The 24,410-nt window shown below is 28.4% G+C and overlaps 6 protein-coding genes across 19 annotated transcripts; 3 read left to right on the forward strand and 3 right to left on the reverse strand.

Moving 5' to 3' along the window:
- Positions 1-198: 198 nt before the first annotated feature.
- Positions 199-4,120, reverse strand: LOC122535656 (TOM1-like protein 2). Of its 3 annotated transcripts, none has more exons than XM_043667384.1 (9): positions 3,805-4,119; positions 3,402-3,571; positions 2,805-3,086; positions 2,459-2,728; positions 2,067-2,364; positions 1,891-2,005; positions 1,708-1,738; positions 1,125-1,175; positions 199-993 (listed from the first exon to the last, which is right to left on the reverse strand). In XM_043667384.1, the coding sequence occupies exons 1-9, from the start codon at positions 3,860-3,862 to the stop codon at positions 784-786; spliced, it is 1,485 nt and encodes a 494-aa protein (XP_043523319.1). In that variant the 5' UTR covers positions 3,863-4,119; the 3' UTR covers positions 199-783. The 3 variants fall into 3 exon arrangements, with proteins under 3 accessions (XP_043523319.1, XP_043523318.1, XP_043523317.1); XM_043667382.1 differs by having other exon boundaries at positions 202-993; positions 1,609-1,738; positions 3,805-4,115; XM_043667383.1 differs by lacking the exon at positions 1,125-1,175 and having other exon boundaries at positions 1,609-1,738; positions 3,805-4,120.
- A 265-nt stretch (positions 4,121-4,385) lies between these two features.
- On the forward strand, positions 4,386-7,009 carry LOC122535654 (dynein regulatory complex subunit 3-like). 5 transcript variants are annotated; one of them, XM_043667376.1, is made up of 9 exons: positions 4,386-4,814; positions 4,896-5,179; positions 5,260-5,432; positions 5,543-5,700; positions 5,812-6,004; positions 6,080-6,287; positions 6,359-6,607; positions 6,679-6,755; positions 6,833-7,009. In XM_043667376.1, exons 1-9 carry the CDS (start codon positions 4,637-4,639, stop codon positions 6,972-6,974), a joined length of 1,662 nt encoding a protein of 553 aa, XP_043523311.1. In that variant the 5' UTR covers positions 4,386-4,636; the 3' UTR covers positions 6,975-7,009. The 5 variants fall into 5 exon arrangements, with proteins under 5 accessions (XP_043523311.1, XP_043523313.1, XP_043523312.1 ...); XM_043667377.1 differs by having other exon boundaries at positions 4,698-4,825; XM_043667378.1 differs by lacking the exon at positions 4,896-5,179 and having other exon boundaries at positions 4,388-4,825.
- Positions 7,010-7,208: 199 nt separating this feature from the next.
- LOC122535661 (enoyl-CoA delta isomerase 1, mitochondrial-like) lies at positions 7,209-8,750 on the reverse strand. 2 transcript variants are annotated; one of them, XM_043667394.1, is made up of 6 exons: positions 8,588-8,750; positions 8,268-8,400; positions 7,937-8,208; positions 7,655-7,833; positions 7,453-7,574; positions 7,209-7,379 (listed from the first exon to the last, which is right to left on the reverse strand). In XM_043667394.1, the coding sequence occupies exons 2-6, from the start codon at positions 8,374-8,376 to the stop codon at positions 7,219-7,221; spliced, it is 843 nt and encodes a 280-aa protein (XP_043523329.1). In that variant the 5' UTR covers positions 8,377-8,400; positions 8,588-8,750; the 3' UTR covers positions 7,209-7,218. The 2 variants fall into 2 exon arrangements, with proteins under 2 accessions (XP_043523329.1, XP_043523330.1); XM_043667395.1 differs by lacking the exon at positions 8,268-8,400 and having other exon boundaries at positions 8,588-8,711.
- Positions 8,751-8,779: 29 nt separating this feature from the next.
- Positions 8,780-18,691, forward strand: LOC122535653 (F-actin-uncapping protein LRRC16A). 5 transcript variants are annotated; one of them, XR_006308228.1, is made up of 25 exons: positions 8,780-8,972; positions 9,221-9,318; positions 9,423-9,473; positions 9,549-9,742; positions 9,851-10,028; positions 10,101-10,339; positions 10,430-10,524; positions 10,657-10,695; positions 10,935-11,122; positions 11,222-11,299; positions 11,371-11,704; positions 11,773-12,169; positions 12,238-12,556; positions 12,620-12,733; positions 12,812-13,017; positions 13,101-13,188; positions 13,302-13,526; positions 13,626-13,646; positions 13,808-13,949; positions 14,023-14,272; positions 14,354-15,138; positions 15,224-15,463; positions 15,646-15,710; positions 15,979-18,526; positions 18,615-18,691. XR_006308228.1 is itself a non-coding variant. In XM_043667372.1 (24 exons), the coding sequence occupies exons 1-24, from the start codon at positions 8,936-8,938 to the stop codon at positions 16,090-16,092; spliced, it is 4,497 nt and encodes a 1,498-aa protein (XP_043523307.1). In that variant the 5' UTR covers positions 8,780-8,935; the 3' UTR covers positions 16,093-18,691. The 5 variants fall into 5 exon arrangements, 4 of the variants coding, with proteins under 4 accessions (XP_043523307.1, XP_043523310.1, XP_043523309.1 ...); XM_043667372.1 differs by having other exon boundaries at positions 15,979-18,691; XM_043667375.1 differs by lacking the exon at positions 15,646-15,710 and having other exon boundaries at positions 15,979-18,691.
- A 328-nt stretch (positions 18,692-19,019) lies between these two features.
- On the forward strand, positions 19,020-20,100 carry LOC122535667 (respirasome Complex Assembly Factor 1). Its single transcript, XM_043667402.1, has 4 exons — positions 19,020-19,320; positions 19,481-19,584; positions 19,680-19,809; positions 19,886-20,100. Exons 1-4 carry the CDS (start codon positions 19,222-19,224, stop codon positions 19,925-19,927), a joined length of 375 nt encoding a protein of 124 aa, XP_043523337.1. The 5' UTR covers positions 19,020-19,221; the 3' UTR covers positions 19,928-20,100.
- On the reverse strand, positions 19,885-24,408 carry LOC122535663 (EKC/KEOPS complex subunit Tp53rk). Of its 3 annotated transcripts, none has more exons than XM_043667396.1 (4): positions 24,287-24,408; positions 21,525-21,723; positions 21,187-21,456; positions 19,885-21,113 (listed from the first exon to the last, which is right to left on the reverse strand). In XM_043667396.1, exons 1-4 carry the CDS (start codon positions 24,350-24,352, stop codon positions 20,866-20,868), a joined length of 783 nt encoding a protein of 260 aa, XP_043523331.1. In that variant the 5' UTR covers positions 24,353-24,408; the 3' UTR covers positions 19,885-20,865. The 3 variants fall into 3 exon arrangements, with proteins under 3 accessions (XP_043523331.1, XP_043523332.1, XP_043523333.1); XM_043667397.1 differs by lacking the exon at positions 24,287-24,408 and adding an exon at positions 23,286-23,639 and having other exon boundaries at positions 21,525-21,689; XM_043667398.1 differs by lacking the exon at positions 24,287-24,408 and adding an exon at positions 22,833-22,937.
- Positions 24,409-24,410: the final 2 nt, after the last annotated feature.

Genomic DNA, 24,410 nt, shown 5'->3' on the forward strand with positions numbered 1-24,410 from the left:
CGATTCTTATTAAAGTACCCAATATGCTTGCCTTCGAAATAAAACAATAGTTTAAAATCACAAACATAACGTTCCTTATTACCAATGATATTCCTATGATATAATTTTAGAATATATTAATTATCTGTAATATCGATACATAATTATAACAACTATTGATAAATTTACATTATTCTATAATAATAATACTTTATAAGAATCAAAAAATTACTACAATGAACATATCATATTTATACAGAATATCAAATGATCAAATTTAATATAGACAAGTACTTCAATCTATAGCATAATAAAATTAATCGCATAATGAAATATTTATTTTTTGCATTTAAATTCGCGAATTTGAGAACTGCAATTGCATAAATTAATAATTTTATATAGTTCCAAGGCATGAGACCACACATTGTAATATGAATATTATTTTGTATACAATGTGCTTTTTATATACAAATAACATAAGTTAGTATTTTCTCCTATTTCTGTATTACATAATATTGACGCGTAACGATTATTTTAAAATAAATTATTCATTGTCAAATTTTTACAACGTAATAAAATGCTAATTTATGATCATCCAGTATCAATTATATTCTTAAGTACATATAAGCGCAAAGCATTTCATTTTTATTTATTTTTCTCTTTATATTATTTTCTTTAATTTATTTTATCAATGTTTCTAATATCCAGATTATTATTAGAAGCATTGATTTATTAGAAAAGTGATCGAATTAGAACAAATTCAATTTTCATCAGTTTTCTAAAATGTAAATGTGAAAATTACGTTTAAAGAGCAAATAAAGATTTATCTTGATCTTTATTAATTTGGCGTTGAATGTTAGAGTTTTCAGAATTTGTAGTACTTCCAGTACTAATAGTACTCCCAGTAGTAGTTGTGGGTAGAGTTGGTAAAGCTTCAGCAGCAGCTGCTCGTTCTGCTAAGAAACGTTCGAATTCTGAAGATGTTAGAGATTCTTGATCACCATGTGCTCCTGGCTGAAAAAAAAGAATGTTTTAATAACTATGAATTATAATTAAAAGTAATTTATTGAGAATTAAATATTATGAAGAAAAGTGTTAAATGATTATATTACATATTTCTAATCTCATTGCCATGTATAACTCACCGTATGATCTAACCAAGCTGCCATCTCATTAAACTCAGATTCCCGGTTCAGCTGAATGTTAAAAGAAAAAACAAAAAATAAAAATAAACAAAAGTAAAGTAAGTATCTAAACATATGCATATATGTAGGCAAAAATAAAGCAAAAAGGAACATAAGAGAAAATTAATTACTTCATGCTATAGAAAGCAGTAAAAGAAAGCAACTTCTAAGTAAATCTACTTAATGAATGAGAATATAATGTTTTAACATTAAGTGTAGTAAGTATGACATTCTTACCTTTATGGAGGTAACTTTAAGCTCATTGTATATAATCGTAACTATGTTGCTTATAAAAATATAGTTTTGCAATAATATGTAATTAAATTTGTGAAAAGTATTTTAATATTTGTAATAATCTTGCTCTTTTCAATAATTAATACTTATATTATTCATGATATCTACTAAATGCTTAGCAATAATTAGTATAGGAACAGGGATTACGCACAGAAGTAGCAGTAGTAGAAGCAATTGTAGAAGCAGTCTGCTGGGAATGCTTAGGATTATTGCGATTGAGAATCGCTGTACTGAGACTTCCTCCGCTCACCTGCTCCAAATTATCCTCATACTTGCTACCGCTGTAATAAAAATAGGGGGATATATATCACATATTATTAATTTATGTATTATTATTATACATTATTAATATATAATATATTATCATATATTATTAATCCAATAATAAAATAATAATAATTATTATTATTATTATTAATTGAATATTAGAAACCTGTTTTTCGCAGTTTCATAAGATGTATTTCGTGATTGTGCAAACATATCAAATTCATCACCTTCCTTTTTCTCCTTTCGATCTATCCTATTTTTGTCTATATTATCAGCTATATCTGCAATTTAATATAAAAGGTTTAATATAATAAGTTTACTTATTACAAATATAATACCTACCCATTTCTGTCATTTTTTCCCCCAAATTATCAGTTTCATCAGACAAATCAATAAGAGAATCAGCTTCTTGTTTATTAACCGATGAAGCAGAATCTATGTTTGCAGGATGACCAATTGTTTGTGCCAGAATAGTACTTGCAGCAACAGCTTTGTTTTTTGTATAACGTGAATAACGTAAAAATAAATTATTCAATTCATCATTAATACGTAGCAGTTCTGCTGTCATTTCATCATGTGCCAGCTTTCCAATTAAATCAACAACTCGCTCTTGCATTGCTTTGCATGTAGAGTGAAGTTCCTACAAATATTATAATTTATACATAAAATAAATTTATTATAATACAAGATAAATAATAAAATATAAGATAAATGGGTAATAATTATATGCATACACTTAGAAGTTCAAGATCTGCAGGATCAGGTTGTTGACTATTACTCTGATCTGAGCTTGTAAAATATGCCAACATTTCCGATAACACACGCATATTTCCTTGCACAACATCAAGTTCACTTTGTAGTTTAGCCATTTGTTGTTCATTTAATAAAGTTACTTGTCCAGAAGATTGAGTTTGAGGTTGTTGGACTTGTGATGTTATAGGAGTTGCTGACTGTTGTTCAGCTGTAGGTACATTCACGACATTTTGTTCCGACTCAGGTACACTCTACAGTTATATTAATAATTTAATTAAACATCTATAACATATTTATTAATTATATATTATAATGAAAAATTCTTACTCGCTCTGGCGTAATAATTGGTGCCATGGCATCTAAGTCTGTCATTGGAAATTGTATACCTTTTAGTTTTAATTCTTGATATACTTGAACAACCCCTTGAGTATGTGGCTGATGACGGAATGTATCTGCCCATGTTTGAATTAAACTTAAAACTTTTTCTTGCACTGCTGCTGGAGGTTCATTTTTTGGTCCGATTAATTTAACCAATTCTTGTACGAATTCTCGCGAACAGGCAAGAGCATGAAAACGTTTTCCACAATTTTTTACACATGTCTCCAATACCTATTTCATTAACATAACATAATTGTATAATATAATAACATTTCATTAACATAATGCTCATGAATATTTAATAGAAATGAATAAGTTATTTAATAGAAGTAAACTCAAACTCAACAAAAAAAGTTAATCTAGCTATTTAAATTATAGTTGAAATATAATTCAATTAACTGAACAAAAAAATAGATTACTTTAAAAAATTAATTTAAAAAGTTAAAAAATAAATATTTTATATTTCATCTAATTGCATAAAATAATTTTAAAACATTGCCTATGTCTTGTAAAAATATAAGTATTACCAAATGTACAAGTACTAACTGTTAGGGTATACATGACTATAGTGTAATTTTTTCCAGCAGCCTGATTGAGTCTACGCTTAATTGCTTTAATTGCATCTCTTGGCCCTTCCTCTGTTTCATTTATAATATCACATATTTCCATATTAAGTGTCCAATTTTCGCTAGGCAAACTACCATCTGTAGCTTGCTCTGAAAAATACATAAATAAAGATGTAACACATTAATTGTGATAAAAGGTGTTAGGTAAGTTATGATTCATGTGTCTGATTAAGCTGAAGACATATATATACATGGAAAGAAATTTATAAGTATTTACATGTTCATTAATATTAATGTACAAATGGCTATTCATGTAAAAAAAAAAAAAAAAATAATTCGTTAACCAATTATTGATATTACAAAAGGTAAATAAAGAAACTTGCCTATCTTCTGGCCTACTGGTGTTGAAAAGGGATTGACATTTACTCCAAAAAATGACATTGTTCAGGTTATACGAAACTGTTTCTATATTCAATAATAATACTTTGATTCACTTGTGCATATGTAAGGCACGTAACGAATTTTGACAGGAACAATATATTTGATAATAAATTAAAAACTTCTTATACAGAGTGACAATATCATATGATCCGTACGACGATAAAGGCAGACGTCAAATACAGTGACATGAAACTCTAACCAATCAGGTACAACATTCTGCGAATGCTATTCTGATTGGATCGCAACATTCACAGCAAATTCATTTATTTCGCTTGATTAACAAAGTTTCCAACACGAGACAAATTTATTAACGACTTTTTCGAATGTGAAAGAAATGAAATATATTCCGTGTACTCTCTGAAAATAGGCTTATAGGAATTTTAATATCTGTCTGTCTACACCTCTCTGTTTGAAGCAACATTTTTCTTTAGGAAAAAAGAGCTAATAAATAAATTGGCGAAGAATTAAATTCGTTACTAATTTTTTTTTTGTTCGTAACTTGTGACAGGAAAAGCATAATTTAATTTTACAGTTTAACAATGATAATTAAATTAGGAATCTCTTGGCATAGAGTATACAATTTCTAGATATCTTTTATCAATATTTATATCAATGCAATGACATTATCAAACACTAGGAGCGTTATAAAACAGAAATTGATAAATCAGTGTTGCGCGGCAACCGAGTGAAGAATACAAATTAAATGTCTTCAATATAAAGCGATATATATAATTGTATGTTTGATTCTCTATAGAATCTACGAAATATTTAGAGATGATTCAGGAAAACGTTCCTACTATATTGCAAGAATTTGTACAACCTCGTGTAATAAATCAGGATATGTTAATAAACTTGGTAATTGAACAAGGACCAAAAGGAGAGGCTGGTAAACTCTTTTACGAAGACGGTATTAACTTGCACGAAACAAGAAAGATTCGAATTGAGTTTCTTAGTATGTACATAGTATGTAAATTTAAAATTTGCTTGTTCGACTTGTTGAATAACACATCTGTCGTGTTATTTCTTCTTTTAGACATTTTAAAAATCGATTACCTGTGGGTGATGCCAAATTTGATAGAATTGAAATTGTCCAATAACATAATTGAAAAGATAGAAAATCTAGATGCCCTTGTCAATTTGAAAGAATTAGATCTTTCCTTCAATCGTATTAAAACAATGGAGAACTTGAACCATTTAACAAATTTAGAAATATTACTTCTATTTAACAATGAAATTAGTGAAATAGAAAACATAAATGACTTGAATAATCTAACAATTTTTAGTATTGGTAATAATATTGTAACAGATTCGAAACATGTATGTATGTAATATGTGGAACATTGTATATGAAAATATTTTATATTTTCGTGCCTTTATTTATATGCAGTATCATTTAGGTGCTGTATTTAAGGAAATTTAAAAAATTACGTAGTTTGAATATAAATGGAAATCCATGTACTAAGGAAGATGGATATTTGGATTATGTATTTGCATTTATACCGCAATTAATTTATTATGAATACAAAATGATTACTAATGAACAAAGAAAGAATGCAAGAGAAAAGCATTAGTAATTAAACAATACATATATATGTACATATATGTGATATATATATTATATCATATATGTATATACACATACACATGTATAAAATAATATTATATATATTTATAATTTAGTAGGACTCTGAATACTTTAGAAGAAATAGAAATGAAAGAAAAAGAAGAACTGGATGCACAAGAAGAATATAAAAAGAAATTAGCTTTCCTCACTGCTGCATATGTAGAATATCTTGATGATGATTATCTCTTCCATCAAATGTTTGAAGATGATAAAGGTTTATTAATTTATTTATATATATAATTATTTAATTTAATTACATATAAGAATTTATATATAACAATAGACATTTACACATAAAAATTTATCAAGTGTATCTTATGTTTAGAAGGGAAAGATTTGTCTATGGTAAATGAAGATACACAAAATGCATTTGAAGAATACAAGATAAATTTTTCTGCTTTATGCAAAGAGTTTTGTGAAATAGGTTTGGAAGAACATGATAAACGAATAAATGAAACAAATCTTTATGATATCGCTGTAAAGGAAGGTAAAAGTATTTCAGAAAATCAAGGTAGAATGTAAGTAATATATATAATTTGTGCAAATATGAAGTATAGAACATCAATAGTAATTTGTATTATTTCAAATTATAGGATTGTAAATGAAGTCTTGCATAAGAAAACTGATATTTCGGCAACTATCAAGCAATTGATAAAGAAATTAACTGGAAATGTAGATGCTATTACATTAGAAAACATAACTAAAGAAGCACATCAGTTATCTGAAGAATTTAATGATATAATAACTGATGCATGGACAAAATTGATGTCTATTGAAGTGGACTTACATGAACAAATGGAGGTATATTTTAATTAATATGAGTTGTCTACAAAAAAATTAGATTGAAAATAATATCAAATTTATTTAACAAGGATATAAATGAAGTATTTAGAATTAACATGTCTGATATGATGGATTCTTTTCTAACAATTGCACGAGGATATTTTTCACAATTACGTAATTGTGAAGCAGAATATAATGATACTATTAATGGATTAATTTTATATTATCTTAGCGGTTTTGGGGATGATGTAAAGTTACCACGTCATTTATTAAATTTATGTGAAGATAAAGACATGTTAAATTATAATCTTAATAATTCTCATGAAAGACATTTGCAAGTAAGTATATGCGTTTACATACATTTCTATCATTTGCATTTTAAAAATTGACATGTATTTTTCCATTACAGATAATAGATGCTAGAGAAGATACCATGATAAATCGAGCAAAAAATTGGCTTGAAGAATATAATGAACAATTAATAAAGTAAGTTATTTCTTCCTTTATATATTTTTATATTTTTTATATAATAATTATAGCAAATTTTTATTTCGGTTTAATAGATATGAGAGAGAAAGAAATAATCAGCAAGTACTAGAAATATCACATTTCGCGGATTTTCAACAACAAGAATTCTCACAATTATTGCAACAATTAAATTTAAATACTGATGATTCAGAAGTTATATTAGCACTTGATGAATGACTTAATAATATATAATTAATAAGTTAATAACAGTTTAAAAATTATATTATATACCAAGTGGAAACTTTTGGAAATCAATACAGAAGTAACTATTTTTACTAAATGATATATATTTATCGAATAATATAACATCTTTCAATATATCTATATACTTTTATATAAAATATTTTACTTCTATAAAATTCGTATAAAAATATTAAATATTTAATATAACGGTTTAAAAAAGCAACATAGTTAAAGTTTTTTACTTTTTCTTTAAACTTTCGATATATGATTTTAGACCAGCTTGTACCTCTGGTAACTGAGAAAATGTTACAAATTGATTAAGATCCATGGCTCTGTTTTCTTTTAACCATAGCGAATTACGTTTTCTTAATTCCATTTTTGTTGATTGTCTACCTTTGCCTTCATAAATATTTTAAATGGTAAATATTAAAAGTCTTTATCTTCTAATCAATTAAGTAAATAATGTACTTACGCGGTATAAGTTTAAAACTTTCAATATAATCTTTACACTTTTTGATTGCATTTGCTTTATCAGAAGCTAATTCGTCTACAAGTCCAATTTCCAATGCTTCTGTTGGATGAAACAGAGTTCCTCTATTAAATCAATAGTTTTCAATTAATAATAGATATTATTAAATATAATATTTTATGTTTATATATTTATTAATAATTACTTTAACAGTGCTATTTCAGCTCTTCTATAACCTATCATGTCAACATAAAGACTTCTAAACCATTCAGGAGCAATAATTCCTAATCGTGTTTCATTTAATCCTATAGTATGTTTTCCTTCAACTAAAACTCTGTATTCGCAGGACATTGCTAATAAACATCCACCAGCAGGACAGGCGCCCTTCATAAATAAAGTTACAAATATTCATATATTCTTAAAAATATAATTGTATATATTGTCATTATTATCTTAATCATTTTACTAATAATGTTTAAAATAATACATTGATTGCAGCAGCTACTGGTATCTTCAAATTATATAAAGTTAACCATGTATCCTGCAATGTTTGCCAATATTCAGTTAGTTGTTTTTCAGTCCGATTATACATTTCTTTTATGTCAAGTCCTGCTGAAAATACATTTGGTAATGATGATGTTAATATAATACCTCGATATTTCTCTTTCTGTACATCCATTAAGGACATGTTTAAAGTATTTAATAATTCTTTGTTTAAACTATTTACAGGTGGATGTGCCATTGAAATTATAGCAATATCTGTAAGATAATAGTATTAAATAAAAACCGCTTCATGAAACTTTGGATTATGGTATTACCTGTGTTATCTTTTGTAATTTCGACTAATTTTGTATTTGTAGCATATGTTTGGAATAGAGAAATTTGCGTTCCTCTAAATAAATTCAAAATTGTCCTTGCAGCAAGCATATTTAATCAAATTTGGATTTAATTCTGAAATTATATAAAATAATATACGCGTACAGATACAAATTTAAATGAATTTACTTAATTTTTCTATTTATTATGGATTATAAACTACTGAAATATCGTTCTATGAGATTTTGTAATTGAATGTTAATTATCTAATACAACATATGTAGGATATGTACCTATTAATAATCAATTCAGTATTACTTACATGTATTAATTATACATATAAAATGTGTGATAACGATCAAGTAAGCGATAACGTTGTTTTACTGTATCACTCTACGAGATGATTTAAAAATGCCAAATGACATGATTATAAAAAATGATTTAAAAAAAGAAATACACTTGTCAGAACGGAACGGACCGGACTGGAATGGAACAGAATGGACTGCGGGCAGGTGCTAATATGGCGGCTATGCAGCTTCATAGTTTCGTGACATCGCCCTTTATCTTAACATTTTTTTAAGCAAGTTAGAAAACTTTGGTCACCGTGTGACGGAAACAACAATGTCTTGAATGGATTCATCGATGTTTGAAAGATAAACCAGCTAACAAAATGTCAACTAGATCGCAGCTTACGAAAGATTTAAACGGTTTGTCTTCTATTGAATGTTTACGTTCGTATCGTAGAACTGTCATACGTTAAAAAAAAGAACATTTTCGTTAAATTAAGTTATTCTCTAAGGATCTTTCTAAAAATTTCTTTAGTCTCCATTTTATTTCATAAGTGTGCAAAATGGATTGCAACAGAATTTTGTAAATCTTCTCATTAATTTTGCACGTTTTGCAAGTTGCTTTTAACTTAAAGTGTAACTTTTCATGAATTATTTATTATTTGTAGAATCGGTGAAAGCGTTACTGGGTAAGCATGTAAAGATATTGTTAAAGAATGTTGTAAAATTGGAAACGAAACAAGATAAACAGGAAAATCGTGTTTTGGTAAGTGATATTTTTAGTATTAAGATATTGCAATACAAAGTAAATTTGAAGTTGTCAGTGTAATAGTTTAATGAAAAATTAAATTTTTGTTATTTTGATTTAAGGTTTTTTCACCATGCCGTTTGTTTCTCTTAACGGCCAAAGTACCCACAAGAGTAAGATGATAGATTATTTTGTTTTTACGAATAAGCTGTGTGATTTTTTTGATTTATTTAATTATTTTCTTACAGATCGACTGCCATTTTCATTATTTAGAAATAACATCTATAGAGTCCAAAAGAGCGAATCAGTTATCTTTAAGTGTTGGGGAAAGATATTACAATTTTACTACCACAGGAGCAGGTGCAGATACTACGGAAGTAGATGCAATGATTGAGGCCTTACATACTGCAATTCGAAATATCTTTCCCACTGTACCATTAAAGTATGTGTTTTTTTTTTATCTTATATTTATTTTTTCTGTTATATTTATTTCAATGTTACAACAGTAACATTGAAATAACGGATATTAAAATTATAATTTTTATTATAGCTATATTATAAGAAAAATAGAAGTAATACCAGCTAGTAGACTGCAAAGTATAAGAGGTAGTGAATTAGCTAGAAGTACAGAAGCAACAAGACATACTGGACCTTGTGGGGGGTTTTCAACCCAATATGCATGTATGTGTGATTTACACGGTGTACCATATAGAGAAGAAGTAGCCTGGGTAATTTGTTAAAGTATATGAAGATGTACTACTATTATTGTTGAGTATTTCTCAAAAAAATTATATTTATAGGATGTTGATACAATATACCTTTCTCATGATACAAGAGAGTTAAATTTAAGAGATTTTGATCATTTAGATCAAAAAGATTTGGTGCCAATCATTTCCGCCTTGGAATATAATACTTGGTTTACAAAATTGAGGGCATCTCATCTTAAACTAAGTCATGAACCTTTGGAAAGATTGTTACATGTTATGCGTAGATCTCTTTCCATTCAGGAACTTTATCTAGATAATCTTGGAATCAAATGGTAAAGATAAAATAAATATATTAATATTGTGAAAATAATTTGAACAAGATATTATGAGATAATAAATTAAATGTGTTTTTTTCTTTTTAGGGATTTTGCACACAAATTATCATTAGCTCTAATTTCTAATGCTAATACAATGTTACAGACTATTGATCTGTCACATAATACAATTGAAGATAAAGGCAAGTATTAACTATAAAGACTTTTATTTTAAATATTTTTCCTTAGTAGATTCATTTTTCTTATTTTCAATTCTCTTTTTTTTTATTTTCGAAGTATCCCTATACAATATTTTTTTTTTAATATTTTTGTAGGAGCCTCTAGCTTGTGTGGAATAATAGCCAAATTACAAGGTGTGCAAATAACCATTAATGATATTTGTTTTTCCTTATTTTTAAAAGCAATCCTGCATTCATAATTTCAATATTCTTCATAAAATTGATAGTATATAATTTTTTAACTTACTATATTAATTTATAATTAATGTACATTTATTAATATTAATTTGTAGTATTATTATTAAATATGTTGAATTAGTACATGTATATCTATTTTTATCAATAACATTATTTAGGATAATATTATTTTTAAGGAGGTGCACATTTAAGTGGACCTATCGGAAAATTGCCTAAGGGTTTACAAAAATTAAATTTGGCACATTGTGGATTAACTGGAAAAGGAATAAGTCAAATTGCACATGCATTAAGTTTAAATAGAAGCATGCCAACTAGTTTGCAATATTTAAATCTTTCAGAGAACTGTTTAAAAGATGACATCAATGTAAGTTTTTAAATATCATTGTAAAATTTAATATAACAAGTAGTTGTGTTAATGATATATTAGGTATAAGTAAATAATATAATTATTATATACTTGCAGAATTTATGTAATTTTTTGGCACAACCTAATAGTCTAACTCATTTAGATCTAAGTGGTACAGATACAACGCTAGAATGTGTAAGTTTTAATTTTCTATATATAAAGTTCCAATATAAATAAACTTCATATTCTGCATTTATCCTATTCAGCTGTTTGGTGCTCTACTACGGGGTTGTGCAACTAATCTAGTCCATTTAAATGTTGCTCGCAACTCTTTTTCAAGTAAAAAGACCAAAGAAATACCTCCCAGCTTTAAACAGTTCTTTACAGCTACACTTTCATTAAAGTACTTAAATATATCTTGTTGTAAATTGCCGCTAGAAGCATTGAAACACTTGTTACTTGGTTTGGCATGTAATGAAAGTACAGTTGGTTTAGAACTTGATATGAGTGGAAACAATTTGGGCTCTATGGGTGCTCATGTACTGGAATCATGCATTCATGGTGTACGTTGTATAGCATCATTGGATATATCAGATAGCAGTAAGTACTGAAAGTAAATTAGTTATATTAATATTTGAATTTTATAGCTTGTATATGTCTTTTCACAGATATGGATGTTGATTTAGCACAAGTGATAACTGCTGTAGGAAAAAACAAATCGATCAAACAATTATATATGGGTCGGAACACTGTTAGTATGAAAAGCAAACATATTGCTGTGGTAATGGATGCCCTTGTGCAAATGCTTCAAGAAGATGATTGCGTTTTGCAAGCATTACATTTACCAGATTCTCGATTGAAATCTGATCTTTATAACCTTATCAATGCCCTTGGTAGTAATACTTGTCTTCATACTTTAGATATTAGTGGTAATCAAATTGGAGATCCTGGTGCCAGATTATTAGCAAAGGCATTACAAATTAATAATCATTTACGGACTATTATTTATGACAAAAATAATATCACTCTTCAAGGTTATGCTGATATTGTTCATGCTTTAGAAAAGTATGTAATTTTTAACTTTAATAATAAAATGTTGATATATTTTTCTCATGTATAATATCTTCTTATAGGAATTGTAGTGTAAGACACATGCCATTTCCAATTTATGATTTACAACCATGTATGAAAACTTCAGCTGAAAAAACTGAACAATTAGCTAAAAAAATTCAAGATTTGTTACAAAGAAATGTTACACCATGTAAATATAGTCATGGACAAGCATTTAGATTACAACAGGGATTTTTGCTAAGCTCTACACAACAAATGGTCGATAGATTGGTTGTACAAACTCAAGACACTATTAAAGCTATTGCTGCAGAAAGCTGTGATGCCAATAATGACATTAATTATGCAACTGGACTTATACAGGATGCAGATAATTCAAAACAGGTATAAAATATTGAATAATAAATAAATTTTTAATAAATTTTTACGCAAATGATATTTTTTTAGCTCTTACCGAGATTACATGAAGTTCTTCAACGACGAGACGAAAATAATCCTATAGAATTGAAATTACACGAAATGGCAAATGAGTTACATAAAGTTGTAACTATATATTTACAGGTATTTTTTTTATTAAATATATGTATATTATTCTCATGCAAGACATAATAAATTTTAATCATTAAAATTTAAATACAGGATTCCTTAGATGCTATGATAAAGTGTGCAAATGAACAATGTCCCACGATACTTTCACAAACGGTAATTAGAGGCGATGAAAGTGAATCAGTTGCAGTGGAAGATGATCTACGAAATAGTTGCAAGGAAAAGAATCAGATTAGTAATGAATTCATACATACTACTATCACAGAACAAGCTGGAGCAGATATAGTAAATAGAGTCAAGTATGAATCATAATTACTTATTCATTTTGACGTTCTATACATTACATGTTAAATGATCACTAATGTGTTTTATTTTTTCATAGTGAATTAAATTTGGCAGTTGCTGCACACGTATCCGACAGAATAACAGATGAAGTAATTGAATCATTGTCAAGAAGCTATAAAAACTTAGTATGTATAATATACTTCACTATGTGTTAAATACATGCTAAAAGGTATTGCACTGAAAGATTAATATTAAAGTTTTTTAATTTTGATATTGACATTTATATTGATATTTTCAGATTGGTGACTGTGATAGTAGAACAAGAAGCAGTACACCTGACGTATTACGGCCTAGTGCTGGTTCAATGAGTAGTGGAAGTGTCATAGGAGTTACAAGCACTGTAGGCGTGTCTACAGCATTACCAATTGGTAGAACAAGTATTACTTCAGAAGAAGACTGTCCGCCAGAAACTTATTCACTTGTGAATTCTATTGGTCAATGTTCCAGTGATCAATCTCCGATGGTAAAAACACATAATTTGTTTATATATATATAATTCAATTTATATTTATAACGAACTTTATTATAATAACTATGATATAAAACTTTCATGTCTGTCTAGAAATTGGATTATTTAAATCTTGTAAGTAAAATAAATACATATTTGGAAACTTTCTATTCATTGATTAAATTTTATGAAATCTTTTTGTTATTGTATGTGATGATAAATAAATGTATTACAATTATTTAAAAGAATATATGTAGTAAAATTATATTAATGATTGTTTTTTTTTTTTTACATAGGCTACACCACATTTATCAAATAAACGAAAAAGTTTACATGGAAGGAAATTACGACCGAAATCTGTAGTTGATTCTGTAGAAGGACTTTCGGCCGATGACATTCCAGATTTATTACCATCCTTACCAAAAAGTCAAGCAGAAGGTTCGTATTCTTTTAACATAAAAAACATGTAATTAATAAATTTATTATTTCTGATATCAATGTATTTTTTCAGCTATTTCGGAAACAGAACATTCTTTAACAGAATCATTAGACTCTGTTTCTGAATTACCTAATACTGTAGGACAACAATTACAACATTTAGTAAAATCTAGACCACGTAGAACAAAGACTAGAGCACCTACAAGACCAATGTTGAGACCTGATCAGCCAGTAGATGGTCTTGCTCTTGGCGAAGGCCTCGATGTATTTTTCAGACCAACTACACCGACAACACCTCTTATATCTCCTACAAGTGATGATAGGTAAGTGATGATATTCAAAACTATATCAACTTTAAGAGAAACAGAAATTATGTAAATTAATTTACCTTTATTTTGCTGTAGCTCTTTGCATACTTTTCCAACTGATGGTAGTCCAAATTTATCTCTTACAAGTCACAAAAGTATTCCACCTGAGATGGATAAAAAACCTGGTTGTAGTTCGCCAATGTTAAAAACACTTCTTGAGCCTGCACCGCGATCACGATCTAGTGATAATTTAGAAAAATTTTCCCCTCTTGTTGGCAGAAGGTCTCAAGGTGATTCACCGTTAACTGCATCTCCATTAACTCGACGAAATACAACAGACAATGCACAAAATCATGAAAGAAATGTTACAAAATCTGATAATAGTAAAGATACAAGTAACAACGTATGCAATAATTGTGTCAGTAATACTGCTGATACATCAAAACGTAGTACACTACCTATTATTGGTTCTGGTACAAGTACACGCAGTTTGCGAGATTCGGATGAAAATAATAAAATGTTGCAACAGCAAACTGTTATAAATTCCTCAGATAAAGATGTAGTGACTGTTCCTAAGGATTACGAAAACAAAAAAAGTTTAACTAAAAGATCTGCGGTAGATACAGATAAGACTGCAAATCAATCCTTGCCTTCTCTTAAATTAAGATCGACAGGTTTTGATCTTCGTAGTCCAACAAACGGTAGCAGTACAAAAACTAATTCGGAAGCATCGAAATCTCCAGTATTAAGGTCTTTAACCAAAGGAAATAGTTCAATTACAGATGGAAAAAACAATGGTGCTCTTTCCAAGACTAAACCTGTTCCACCGGTAACAGCTCCGAAACCGAGACCTTGGAGTATGGCTACTGATAGAAAATCCGGTATGGGAAAAGAATCAAATTATTTAACAATAAAATTTTGGCTTACGTTATATTATATATTTATATTACATGCTTAATGTTTTAGGAGAATTTAATTTATTAAGCGATGGTTCTAGTCCAAATACTTCAGCTGGAAATACACCTGATTCTGGAGATGCACTTGATGAATCAACAGATAGTGGTGTAAGTGGTCCTGCTTCCTTACCGCCGACGTTGTCAGCAAGTAGTACTGCTAGTTCTTTAAGCAACGCAAGCGTAGAGAAAAGATCAGTCAGGGAACTGGCAGCTAGTTTAAACAAAAGTAAAACGGAAAGGAAAGAGAATGGTGAGAGCCAAAAATATATTTTTCTATTGCATGTCATTGTATATAGTAACATCATAGACATCATTCACGATTCACGCATAGTTTTTAATTAAATATCAATTCCTGGTTAATTCCAAGTATTTATTGTAAATATGCATGTTAAACCCTTTAATTAAGAAGCCTTGCTGTATATATTATTTTAGAGCATACCGCACCTGCAGCATGGAGGTCGGTGCTTCAACGTTCTATCAACCAACCAGATGTCAAGGTACCTTATGTAACGTCCGTTTTTTTTTCTTTTTTTTTTTTCTTTTTTAAATCACTCAATATAATTTTTAATAAGAATGCAATGTCCTAAGTCCTTTTGTCTTGTTTTGTGCTTGAAATCCATTAATGTAAATTTCTATTTTTACTCTCTTTTAAAACAGTTTCTGTGTCTTAGCATTACACAAAGATATTTTTAAAATATTATAAAGATACCTTGAAGTATTATTTTGGGTGAGACAATGTTATATATATAATTGTTATATTTTTAGGTAACGGAAGTGCCGAAAACGGTTGAAGAAAATCGTATAAGTTTTAAACTCCGACGTACTTCATTTTTACGTGATTCAAATTTCAATTACAATAACGACGTAGTTGACGTTTGATCGTGACTTAATGCAGTAATAATTTATAAATTAATGTCAATGACTGGATACTTATTAAGATATCTTTCATCGAAATATTTTATATTGGGTACAAAAATATACAATTTGACATGTCTGTATTTGTGCCATATAAAGTCAAATGCAAAAGCAAGTGCTAACACAATATTTAAGGAAAGGGTACTGGGGGTCTCTATAGAAAGTACCAATTTATTATTAAGGTGGCATTAAAAATTTTATAGTTTTTTATGAAACTGTAATTTTAATGCAGTTTATTTTAATTTAGGAATAAGTATTTTGTATTTAATATACTAAAATCATTTAATATTTTCAATGCAATAAGTTAAAACACTTACTTCCATAAAAAACGCATTAAATGCTTCTACATTCCTCCAGATTTTTAAAAAGAGGTCTGTTTGATATTGTCAATGATATTATTTGGAAGATAAACGATGTTATGTTTGTTTTAACATTTAAATATTTATATATTGTTTGTCTGTATATTTAAACTGATAGAATCTAATATAGGTCATAAACTATATGATTTTAATTAATTTAAATGTATGCTAATCTGTTACCAAAAAACAAAACACAATATATTTTTAGCAACATTAAACAATATTTCTTCCTATTATTTAATCAAAGTCGGGATGTCTTCCGAAGTTAATTTTTGTAATTTCATGATAGTTATTTTGATTTGTTTCTTAACCAACCAGTTGTAACAGACCTGTGATTACTAAAAGATACGATTCCATTTTAATTGATTATTGTTTATAATTTTTTATATTTGTTTTCATACAATTTTTATTAAATTATGTTACATTTTATTTAACATCTTAAATACAATTGGAATTGATAAGTGCACAAAGCAAATACCAAGTATCATAAAATGTATGAAGCGTGCCATATAACATAACGTAAAATAATAAATGCTTTGTTTTCCACGTAACAAGGACAAAGTTGAAAGATTTTTATATAAAAGATACGATATTATCAATGACTTATCATTGATTTAAAAAAAAAATTAGTAACAAAATACATAAACATTATATAATGCATATATAACATATACGATACGTAAATTAAAAAAAAAAACTAAACTAAACTTTCAATTAAATTAATTAGAAGAAAGATATTGCAGACTATTATTATATTTCAAGAATTTTTTTGCAATATTTGTAAGCTGTATTTGCTATTTTATACCTTGTTAAAGATGTATTATAATTAAGAATAATTTAGTAAAGACTTTCTGCTATGTGCATTTTCCTATAAAGGAGCAGCTTTTTTACAAACAATTTTTTTATATGATATAAAAATATATTGCAAAATACATAACGTAAAATTCAATTTACATAAGTATATTAAAAACTAGTTTTTGAATAGTAAACAACTTCTGTACATATACGTGTAAAAAAAGTTACACATAGATAAATTAGTCATTATTACAGTTGCAGTTCTTATAGATAAATAATATATTTGAACATCTATTTGATATTGTTTATGTATTAATAACTGTGACTAACAAAATATGTAAATCCTTTTGGATACAAATATTTAGCAACATATGTCATATAACAATGTTAGATGGTAAATTGAAAATATTCTTTCTAAATATAATAATTAAACCATTTGTGAAATGTGATTGTTATATTTTAACAAACACATTCAACATTCATCTTTACATTTAAAATCATAAATATTACATAGATTGAACACCAAATCATAAAATTAAAGCCTTTCTTTTTATTAGGCGATTATTTATTTTAAATCTAGCGCGATGCAGATTGAATTTATAATTTGTCAAATTATACATTTTGTTAAATCAATATGAGATTTTCAAATAATGTAAACAAATCAGTATCTTGAACGGTAGCTAATCATAATGTTACTTAATAATTTTATTTGCTATTCGCCGACAGAATTGTAATTTAATTATTTCCATAATAAATATAATATTTGTAAACATGTACGTATGTACTTGTAGTTTTGCATAAGTGCAAACTAATTAACAATTTGTATACATATTACATTGCAGGTGATTTTTAAGGCATAAAAATACATATAAATTAATTGTATATTTATGACAGAAAAATATTGCATTGGGTTCTATACGAACGTCACGTAAGATTTAAAATTTAAATAACTGTGCCAAAAACGGAATCATTTTGTATGTATAATTGTTAAAATTTGTTTAATTTGTTTTACTCCTTTACTCTTTGAAGTTCAAAATATAATTACATTGTATTAGTTGTCACTACCAAAGATCACCTGTAATAAATCATACTTTAGTGTGTAAATATATTAAATATAATTACGGTATGTATGTATTAATGAATGAGTGATATAATCACGCGATCATACGATGCGCGCAGAGAAAATCAGACAGCACGTATAGGCATTCTTTCTTCATTACATTCCCGTATTTATATTTACATATGTACGTATACATATGTTGCAATGAAGCACGTTTTAAAATCTGCTATTAATTTTATTATATATATGTATTATCATCCAATAAATATCAGTATTTGCAGATTTCGATACGTTGCTCATTAACCATGCAATATAATTTACTAGTAAATAAAAACTATTACATATGCAGTGTCCAGTGTTTTGCTTATTTTATACATTAGTAATTTCATGTACTTAAATAGACTTTGTTGCCAAAATGGAAAGATTGGAAAGATAGATTTTTATAATAAAATCAAAAACAACATTTATCGACATACGAAATCTTGCTGAATAATTTTATAGCAATATAACATAATATTAAAATTTAAATTAAATATATAAAATATATATATTAGCAAAGTTGAACCAATAATTTATTTTGTAAATGTATCGTTACTCGTAACGTTTTTGGAATATTGAACACCGAATTACTAAAATATGGCATACGTAATATGTATTTATTAAGTCGAAAAATATAAAACACATCAAATACAATAAAATTAGTGCGCGTGCGTGGAAATTGCATGAAATCTAGCACACTGGCACATTTCCATAACCCAAGAAATGGAAGTATAATAGCAGAAGGTTTAAGGAAATAAAGTGTGTGGAATCTGTTCTACATAGGAGATGTTAATGAGCTTTTTTACATGTTTTATATTATTAAGTTGAGAAGGTGTAGAAATGTCACGTTCAAAATCTGAAAAGATTGGAAATGGTGGTAAATGCGAACTAAGTGTATGGACACGTGCGATAACAGCGAACTCCGAATGGCCAGATAAAGTAAACATAACCATATTTCACTTAACCCGGGATTACCCACCTGGAGGTCTAGTGCAGGTACATCCCGGCACTAGATCCCCACGTGGGTAATCCCGGGTTAAGTATGCTCTCTATTTTTTACCCTATGATCTCGCTCATAAGTTTCGATGATTTATTATAGGAAGAATTTCTTGATGTTATATACTGGGCCAGACAAGCAATTGGTATTATAGTTGGTATAGGATGGGGTCTTATACCTTTAAAAGGTTTCATAGCTCTACTATTGTAAGTTAAAATATAATACTACTATAAGTAAGTTGCAATACATAAAATCGCGAAATTATAATTATATATTTTAAGTTTGTGATTTGATGTTTCAGATTTGTATTAGTTAACGCAGGTGTCACGTATCTGTATTTTAGCAACTTTCAACAAATTGATGAGGAAGAATTTGGTGGTATATGGGAATTAACTAAAGAAGGTTTCATGACATCATTTGCTGGTTTTCTGGTAATTTAAAGTTATCTAATATTATTTGTTTTATTGTATTTATCTTATAAGGTTATAATAAAATTTTTCTTCGTAGGTCACTTGGATCATTATATATTCAGGGTTACATTTTGATTGATTAGTTTCTGTGTAAGTGATGATTTTACTGATAAGAACATAAATATGTATAATATTTTCCAAAAATCAAGTGCGTATATGCAATTGACCTCATAAGAATTTTTGTCAAGAGCAATTATTTTTCACAGTTCATATGAGCTTTAGACTTGTAGCACAATAAATACATAAGAATTACTTGGACAATTTGTTATATAGAATTAAATATTATAACATAAAAATATATCTATCAAAAAATTCCTTTCTTTTTGCATAGAAATGTATGCATTATATTTAAAGGCCAATTATTTATTACCAGAGACAATGTTTTTAAATACTAATTATAAAATATTTTTATTTTAAACTTAATTTCTTTATTACATATCATTGATAGTAAGTACTCTAAATCGCGCTATGAAAACATACATGTTGCATATGCCAAATCAGAATATATATATGTGCAGATAATTAATATAAATAAACATTTTAAATGACTATATTGCTCAATACTTGATCAGACTTAATACTTAATGGATATATAGTGAAATTTTTATACTGGTATTATTTCCACTATCTAAATATATTATATATTAACAGCCTTAGCTTTTGCCTTAACAAGTACAAGGCAAAAATATAAAAAAAATAGATTTGGAATATTAATGTAGTTCTGTATACATTAAATTTTACTGATAAAAATTTATTTGAACTTTTTTCAAAAAAGTAATAGTGATTGAAAAAAAATTTTGCCACAGAAAATTACTAGTATTTAAGTAAAAATAATCTGGATGAAAAAACTAATCAACGTACAATTTTAAAATCATAGATATCGACTAAAATAGTAGAGTTCAAACTTGTAACATGTAAGCTTATATAAGGTTTATTTAAGGTATATTTAACATGTATAAATTATGGAAAATATGGTAATAAAATGTGTTTAATATATTCATAAAAAATGTATCGAAGTCAACCGATCATTAATCGTTTTCGCCCTCGTAATTGTACTTCTTTATATTTAGAAACAATTTCTTTACATTGACTTTTATTTGCGTAATGTTTCTGATAAGTATCAAATATCTTTGAAAACAAAAGAGGTATTTCTGAATGTGCACTTAGTAATGATCGTTCAAGAACGTACAAATCGACTGCTTTGTCTTCTACGCTTGATTCTATACGAGCTAATCCAAAATCTATTATAACAAAATTGTTCGCAGCTACAAGAAAAAATGAAAAAATAAATATTACGTTATTAAAAAAGTAATATTAATTGATATCATAATGGTATACCATTTTCATATTTTTTAATGTGATCGTCATCAATATTTTTCAAAAGTACATTCGAAGTAGTCAAGTCTCCGTGAATTATGTTCTTCAAATGTAATTTCGCAATTATTGTTCCTAGTCCTTGTGCTATAAAATTTAATAAACGATCGTCATTTATTTCTTTTGAAACTTTTTTATCGATAAACTCTTTTAGTATTATTGCGTCTTCTATATATTCCATATAAATACATCGTCGTTCCAAATTTGCCAAATATATAGCTGGTGTTGCGATTCCTTAAAAAAAAAAAAAAAAGAAGAAATTAACTTATTCTTAGAAAAAGAACAAGAAATTATTATTTTACCTGCGGCTTTAGCACGAATTATAGCACGACATTCAGCCTTTATACGATCTTTCGTAAGACGCTTATCTAAATCTGCATGTCTGTATTTTTTTTCAAATCTCTCTTTGATTAACGTTGATTTTCCTAAATAAATACCTTTATATACGCGTGCTTCGGCGCCTTGTGCTATTAATTCGAAATCATTCATTTTGCTCAATATCTAAAATATATATCCCAAAATATAGATTTCGCATACGTGTATCTTTTACGCTATTTACATAATTTTTTTTTTTTTTGTTATATGAGTTACTTTATTAAATTTAAAAAAAAATAATATATAGTTGCGTTGAAATTTACTTCTAATAATGACTCGTATAATTTGAAGAATAGATTACGTTACAGAAATTATATTTTTCGTGTGTAATAAAATGCTTGAACGGCAAGTTACTATTTGTGAAAAGGGAAAGATAAAGTTATTCGCGCTAGCAAGGGCAAGATGAGGGCGAAATGTGAATCGATCGTTACCCGAGAGCGTCCTGCGCGCTAATCGCTATCCCAGCGCTAGTATTCGCCTGTACTTTGTTCCTATCGGATTGACAAGCTAATACTGTGTTTTCTTGCCTTGTTCAAATTACACAGAAAACGCTTTTTCATTTAACTGGCAAAAATGAGGGACGAAGTGAAAATGGACGCGAATCGGCTAATCGCCGAAGTCTATAAGCGGCCAGCGCTTTGGAATCAAAGGCATATCTCTTATCACAATCGCGAGGTGACGAACCGCGTTTGGATGGAGATTGCATCGATATTCAAGTTGCCCAGTAGGTGCATTGATGAAATCGTTTTTCAATCGTATGTCATTCGCGCGCGCATTTTTACCATTCGTTCTAACTGTCAAAATTTACTCATTTCCAGCATAGTACAATCATTCTGAATGTGAACTGTTAACATCGTTGATACAATAAAACAATTATCAAATCATTTGTTCTTATGTCTGAAAATGTTTTTTGTTATAATCATTATAAATTTAAATAACTAATTTGAACTTTTTAAGAGCGTCGAACTGATAGCACAAAGTTTTACTCGTAATTATTTACATGGTTATGTTATTTTTCATGATTGTCTTATTATTTCTTGAAAAACATGTATATAATTGTTTATATATATATGCTAATGTACTCGCTAATACGAATCGCTGTTCAGTTAACCTCACTTTTTTACAGGTTGACATTACCAAATATATCATACTTTAAATCAATTTGCATGTTCACTATTTAATATATGAATCTTACAGTCACAAAAAATTGCCATTAATAACCATCAATAACTTACAATTTATTGTTGTTTACAGTATTAAAGCTCGGAAAGATTTAAATTGCAGGTGCAAACTTGTTACGTGAAGACGCATGCGTATAAGCAGTCAATATTTCGATCATCGTACTTATGAATTACTTCCGTTATATTTATGATTTTCATCGCGCAAACTAAAATTAGTTTACAACTACATTTTATGAAAATCATTGTTTATATTAATTATTTATATAATTACATATGTATGCGATAATTTTGTACTAAATCCAATAAATCCACTAAACCCACTAATCCAACTAAACCCACATAATCGAATACAGTTAATGCAGAACTGATTAAAGTGTCAAAAATGTAAATTATTCAATTAGAAATATGTAAGTATCTTTATAAGTGAACACGATAAACATACTGTTTGTTATTTTTATGTTTTTCAGAACCGGTATTAAAAGCAAAGTGGAAAGGGTTACGAGATACTTTTCGGGCGGAGTTGAAGAAGGACCAAGTTTATCGGAAAAGCAAATTTCATCGAAACAGACCAGTATGGATACATTTCAAAAGTCTGCAATTTCTGAAAGAACAAATGTTACCCCGTCCCCCTATTTGGGAACGAAGCAATTCTTGCCAAGATGACGATCGGGTGCCTAGCGAAGGTGAGAATGATGGAGCGCTGATGCAGAATGGTTCGTCGGTAACAAATAGAAACGTGGAGGATCGAAATACGATTGCGAATCATCTGTTGTCAATGAACAACGATAACGGACTAAAGATCGACGCCGTCAATCACATAGATGTAAAGCAGGAGCCCGAGGAGAATTTTGATAATCTCGAGTTTCAAAGTGTCTCCGACAATCTGACTGAAAACGAAATGATGCTGCAAAACATTTCTCCCGAGCAGGTGCTCATGGGAGACAATGACACTAACATCGGCATCCCGGTAGATCCTTTGGAAGGCAACCGTTTCGATGATAATTATTATTTCCTTATGAGTCTCTTGCCTCATATAAGAACGTTGTCCGCTGACAAACGAATGTTACTTAGAATGCAAATGCAAGAACTGGTTTATAAGGAAGTTTACAAGAAAAATTCGGATAGCGTTACAGCATCGTAAAGAGAGTTATTAAAAGGAGTATTTTTAACAGAGATATACATATAAACATACAGGTGTGTTTCGTTGGAGTCGGCTATAAATTCACCAGAATTGTTTTACATTATATCGAGACACGAAAAGCAACTCAGGCTTTATTTATAAAAATTAATCGAATAACTAGTAAAGTTGAACACGCGATGTTAAAAGGCTGGGGAGGAAGAAGTGTAGGTTTTGTTAAACTTGAAACAAGTCAATACTCCGTAGGTTGAGAAACACTGGTGCTTTCTCGTACCTGCGGGTACGACCGTGATGTTTAGTGTGATGTATATAAGTGTAGTAAACGTATTCGTGTATTCAGGAACATTCCTGTTTCGTTGCGCATGCGTACCTGTCGCGGCTCCTCTTGGCTGATCGTCTCGTTCGTTTTCGCGTTACGTTTCGGTTGTGCTTTCATTTAGTTTGTTCGCGATTGCTACAAGACGGTTGTGTTCATGTATCTGTCGTTTCGAATT

This window comes from Frieseomelitta varia, unplaced genomic scaffold, assembly GCF_011392965.1.
Source record: "Frieseomelitta varia isolate USP_RPSP 00005682 unplaced genomic scaffold, Fvar_1.2 scaffold_751, whole genome shotgun sequence".
NCBI lineage: Eukaryota > Metazoa > Arthropoda > Insecta > Hymenoptera > Apidae > Frieseomelitta > Frieseomelitta varia.